We start from the raw sequence: 6,083 nt of genomic DNA, 5'->3' as shown, positions 1-6,083 counted from the left end.
ATAAATTTATTGTGATTAATTTATTAATTGACAGTTTATGAAAACTGCTTTTTTAAAAATTAAAAAAAAAAAAAAAAAGAAAAAGAAAAGTGATTGATTTTGAAAAGGAAACTTGAATTCATGCTTTAGTTTCCCGTCCTCTTTGCCTCCTTTATAGCGAAATCACGTACCAACGTACCATTCACCACAAATTAAACCTACCACCATTTTTAAAAAACAAAATAAATAAATAAATAAAATCAAAACAAAATAAATAAATAAATAAAATCACCACCAACTCCCTCACCCTCATGAATAATTTTGGCCAAATGCATATATCACCTCTTTACCGAAATAGTAGCACCCCTAAATCTTGTTTTAATCTAATTTAGATTTAATGACGTAATTGAGCCAAACTAATTGCATCAAATAAACTCTTAAAACCTTATTTTAATCTAATTTAATATAATCGAGCTAAGCTAGATCGAGTCGAATCAAGTTTTAGATTGATTTTCTTTTTTATTATAGAGTTGAGCTCTATAAATATAAATTTATTGATGATGAATTAAAAATTAAATTGTATATTAATATATTATATAAAATATATATTTAATTAAGTTTATAACTTTAGTAAATAAATTAACTGGGTTTATATAAATTATATATTTATAGATCAATTTATTAATATTTGATCTAGGAGTTAGCTCACGGATTTATAAACGAGTTCTCTCACGACTTTAACAACTTTAGTTTTTTAAAAATATAAATTTAGCTTATTTATTAAATAAATTTTGTTAAATAATTTAAATAAATATTTTATTAAATTGAATTTTGAGAAATAGCTCAACTTACTTATTACCTTATGAATACTTTTAACTTTTATTTCAATTTTTTAAAGCCCCATATTTTTATTTTAATCTAATGTGCACATTAATTTCTATCTTTCAGGATCTCATCTCTTTCTTTAATTTGAGAATTTTAGTCTTCATTCTTTGGAGCTTAGTCTACACATTCATAGTGCCATTGCATAAAATTTGAAATTTATAATATAGAAGTGAGATCGTCAACAAAAAGGAAAGATTTAAATAAAGCCGAAACAAAATAAAAGAGATTATAGATATAAAAAAAAAAAGTCGGTCATAAGATTTTTTAAATTAAGTATAATGAGAGAGACATTAGATATTTCTTTTTATTTGGACCTATCATGTCATATCAATATATATTTTTTGTTTCTTAGTTATGAATATAATGAATAATTTATTTATTTATAATTTATAATCTATAATATACAAAAGCATAAAAAAAATTTAAATAAGCTAACATACTCTTATATTTATAGTTTACTAATTACTAATTACTCACCACTCATTAGTGAAAAAGGAAAGAGAAAGAACCAATTGAAAGCCCGGCCACTTATTTCTAATCCTAATAAAATTAATTAATAATTAATCTCCTAATTTTAATAAAATTAAGATGTAATTAATCTATAATAATTAAATACATATAATAATTGTTATATTATATATTAATTTATTAGATATATTTATATAATAATAATTTAGGCTCGACGATTAATATTAATATTCATGAAATTTATTTATATTTACGAGATATATAAAATAGAACAGAAGTTGAATAAAATAAAAGTTCTGCCAAGTTGGATTCGATTACAACAATGGCTCTAAACGCCATTATTGTGAAACAACGAATTTGGGTAAACAATTAACAAGTAAATAACTCAATCAGGAAGAATATTTTAGTCATTCTCTCTGATTTTACGGTTCCGCTTAACCATCGCAACACATTAATTGGTAAATAAAGGAGCACAAGTTCACATACATACACTATATATATATACACATTCACTGCTCTTCCTTCTCCAAAACTCTCTGCTTTAAATTTCTCCGCGTCCTGTCTCAGTGTATATCTTTCTCTTTTCTGTCTCTACAATTTTGAATTCTCTTTCTGGATTTGCTTGATCTTGACCTGAATTCTATTTGTAAGTCGATACCCTTTGTCTACTTTGTTTTTCTTTTAATTCTTTGCCTTTTAATGATATGTTAGCATGATATATTGTACGTTGGATCTTGGGATTTTAATATTGTTTACATGTTTTATGATCTGGGTATCTCTCGTTGTTGTTAGATCTGTTGTTAAAGGTGGAGAATTTTGGTGCTGTGGGATAATTTTTAAACTTTGATTGATATGCATTTGTTGCTGAGTTGAATCTGGATCTCTGTATTATGAAAGTAGAACTAGGAATATTTGTTGCAAATAATTTTAATGTCTTCTGCTGTGAAATAGCTGATCGGTGTTGCATTTGCTAGTTTATTGTGGATCTGCTGTGTGATTCTGTTTTGGATCTGGTAATATAGAGGTTGATCTTAATGTTATTATGCTCAAATTGATAGTAATTTATCTATTTTAACTGATTTTGGAGTTGAATTTCTTGAGATGTTGTTTAGGCAGAGAAGTAAGGAAATAATCTTGAAAATTGAAGCTTTTGTTTCTAAGGACTAATAAATTCCAATTGTGTTGAATTTAATTGATTTCTTTGAATTGGTACTGATGATATTCAAAAGAAAAAGGAAACTTGATCATGGTACTCATACAAATAAGGATGAGATTGATTTCCCTTTTTCTCTTCCTTTTGTTATTCAACAACCTACATAGACTCCCTATTAAAAGGGGGGAGATGCACGACGTTAATCTACCTATTTTTTCTATGATCTATTTTATTCTGATTCTTCCTATTCTACTTAAATAAGAATGATATTTGTGCTATTTACGTATTATTTTTCTCTGTTGGAATTTATGAGAGTGATTTCTCTGATATAGGGATCTTTGTCTACTTGCTTGTGGATCTGAGCTTTGTTTTTGTTTTGTTTTATGTGTAGAAACTGTTTTGTCATGGCTACATATAGCCCAAAGAACATCCTCATTACTGGGGCTGCTGGGTTTATTGCATCCCATGTCTGCAATCGGCTTATCCGCAACTATCCTGATTACAAAATTGTTGTCCTTGACAAGCTTGATTACTGTTCAAACCTGAAAAACCTCCTTCCCTCTAAATCATCACCCAACTTTAAGTTTGTCAAGGGGGATATTGGCAGCGCTGACCTTGTCAACTTCCTTCTCATCACTGAATCCATTGACACTATTATGCACTTTGCTGCCCAAACCCATGTGGACAACTCCTTTGGTAACAGCTTTGAGTTTACCAAGAATAATATTTATGGTACCCATGTTCTTTTAGAAGCCTGCAAGGTCACTGGCCAGATTAGGAGATTCATTCATGTGAGTACGGACGAAGTCTATGGGGAGACAGATGAGGATGCTGTCGTGGGAAACCATGAGGCTTCTCAACTCCTTCCAACTAACCCATACTCTGCAACAAAAGCTGGTGCGGAAATGCTTGTTATGGCATATGGCAGGTCTTATGGGTTACCTGTGATAACAACCCGTGGAAACAATGTTTATGGTCCTAATCAGTTCCCTGAAAAATTAATTCCAAAGTTTATCCTCTTGGCCATGCAAGGAAAGCCTCTTCCAATCCACGGGGATGGTTCTAATGTGAGGAGTTATTTATACTGTGAGGATGTTGCTGAAGCTTTTGAAGTCATCCTTCACAAGGGAGAGGTAGGCCATGTTTATAATATTGGGACAAAGAAGGAAAGAAGAGTGATAGATGTGGCAAAAGATATCTGCAAGATTTTCTCAATGGATCCTGAGGCAAGCATCAAGTTTGTAGAGAACAGGCCATTCAATGACCAGAGGTACTTCCTTGATGACCAGAAGCTGAAGAACATAGGTTGGTCAGAACATACCACTTGGGAGGAGGGGCTGAAGAAAACTATGGAATGGTATGTTCAGAATCCTGATTGGTGGGGTGATGTAACAGGGGCTTTGCTTCCTCATCCTAGAATGTTGATGATGCCTGGTGGGAGACACTTTGATGGGTCCGAAGAGAGCAAATCTGCATCTTTTGCTTCTAGTAATTCTAATCAGACCAGAATGGTCATTCCAGTTTCTAGAAGTAGCAGCACTGGTTCTCCTCGAAAATCCTCTCTTAAGTTCTTGATCTATGGCAGGACCGGATGGATTGGTGGTCTACTTGGGAAGTTGTGTGAGAAACAGGGGATTCCCTTCGAATATGGTAGGGGGCGCTTGGAAGATCGGTCATCAATTTTGGCAGACATCCAGAATGTTAGGCCAACCCATGTTTTTAATGCCGCTGGTGTCACTGGCAGACCTAATGTTGATTGGTGTGAATCCCACAAAACAGAAACCATTCGCACCAATGTTTCTGGAACCTTGACATTAGCTGATGTTTGCAGAGAGCATAATCTCTTGATGATGAATTTTGCTACAGGCTGTATATTTGAGTATGATGCTGCTCATCCAGAGGGCTCTGGCATTGGGTATACTGAAGATGACAAACCCAATTTTACTGGTTCTTTTTACTCAAAGACAAAGGCCATGGTAAATTGTTTTTCTTGTTTCTTTTCATTTCTTTTAACATCTGTTAATTTTGCATCCATTTTCATGACAGTTGATTAACTATTAATGCATTTTCTTTCTAAAATTTCAACCAGGTTGAAGAGTTATTGAAAGAATATGACAATGTATGCACGCTAAGAGTTAGAATGCCAATATCATCAGACCTCAACAATCCTCGCAATTTCATCACCAAGATTTCTCGATATAACAAAGTCGTTAACATTCCAAACAGCATGACTGTCCTGGATGAACTTTTACCTATTTCAATTGAGATGGCCAAGCGGAACCTGAGGGGCATATGGAACTTCACAAACCCTGGTGTGGTGAGTCATAATGAGATTTTGGAGATGTACAAGAGTTACATTGACCCAGAGTTTAAGTGGGTTAACTTCACTCTAGAGGAGCAAGCCAAGGTGATTGTCGCCCCACGAAGCAACAATGAGATGGATGCAGCCAAGCTGAAGAAAGAATTTCCTGAGCTGCTCTCAATCAAGGAGTCTTTGATTAAGTATGTCTTCGAAGCCAACAAGAAGACATAAATTGCAGCAGCAGCAGTGATCCCCATTTTGCATGTCTGAAGAGTATTGCTATTGTTTCGATTCTTATAGTTATTATTCATTATTAGGTCATCTCATTGTTTCTACCACAGTAGAAAGTGAAGTTGATTTTATTAGGTATGCTTATTTGATTTCCTCGCTCCCAGTTGTACTGTAGTCTTGCCTAGTTTTCCCTTTTTCACACTGAACTTTCAGTAGGACTTTAATATGTTTCACCATCTGCAAGCTTGCAGGAGGCTGAGTCTTACAATTTACTAGATGTGGTTTGCTGTTTAAATTAATTCTTTATTACTTATTCAGTTCAAAGAAAAATATGGCCTTTTCTTTTTCTTAGCTTCCATTCTTCCATTCCAAGTTTATAGTCCTCCTTTCTCATTCATGTTCCTGTTGTTCTTTTTCAATAATATCAATTTATAAATAAAAATCTTTTTAAATAAAAATAGCCCAAAAACAATTTAAAAAATATTTTCAATAATATCTCATTGCATCACTAAACATATCCAATCTCAATCGCTAATTAATTTTTATTTATTTAATATGATTTATGGTTTGCATCCATTGTTGTGAGGAGCTTGCAAATTGCTGACACAGAGAGTCGTTGGATCTTTGTTGAGTGCAGTATCTCTCATATTAATGTTTGTTTCCCCATTGTTTATATTTGTAAGTTTATTAGAATCATTTCTTTTGGTATCTCTTCTAATTTAACTCTAGAAATCCTAATAACACTCTTTTAAACTCTGTTATCTTTAAACAGTTTTTTAATAACTACTCCATCTCACTATTTTTAGTAAGATTTTTAAATGGTATTTGTAGGAGAAAGAAAAAAAGATTGTTATCCGCGATTGGTATGTACAACACAACTAACATGAGAGTGACACATATATATGAGTGATTTAAATTTTGATATTGAATGATAGAGACATGCTCTATTATTGTCAATTATTTATCGGTTTGGTGTATAGATAGGGATATACATTAAATTTAGATAAAAAAATTTCAAAAATGAATTATTTTATAATTATGTTTAACTATTTTCTTTTCTCAAAA

At 32.2% G+C, this 6,083-nt stretch overlaps 1 protein-coding gene across 1 annotated transcript; it reads left to right on the top strand.

Annotated features, from left to right (window-relative positions):
- The first annotated feature begins 1,820 nt into the window (after positions 1-1,820).
- LOC8269043 (trifunctional UDP-glucose 4,6-dehydratase/UDP-4-keto-6-deoxy-D-glucose 3,5-epimerase/UDP-4-keto-L-rhamnose-reductase RHM1) lies at positions 1,821-5,313 on the top strand. Its single transcript, XM_015726656.3, has 3 exons — positions 1,821-1,978; positions 2,877-4,461; positions 4,575-5,313. Exons 2-3 carry the CDS (start codon positions 2,890-2,892, stop codon positions 5,016-5,018), a joined length of 2,016 nt encoding a protein of 671 aa, XP_015582142.3. The 5' UTR covers positions 1,821-1,978; positions 2,877-2,889; the 3' UTR covers positions 5,019-5,313.
- The last annotated feature ends 770 nt before the right edge of the window (positions 5,314-6,083 follow it).

The sequence above is a fragment of the Ricinus communis genome, chromosome 9, assembly GCF_019578655.1.
Source record: "Ricinus communis isolate WT05 ecotype wild-type chromosome 9, ASM1957865v1, whole genome shotgun sequence".
Lineage (NCBI taxonomy): Eukaryota > Viridiplantae > Streptophyta > Magnoliopsida > Malpighiales > Euphorbiaceae > Ricinus > Ricinus communis.
Note: the sequence above shows the minus strand (reverse complement) of the source record. Positions and strands in the feature narration are given on the sequence as shown.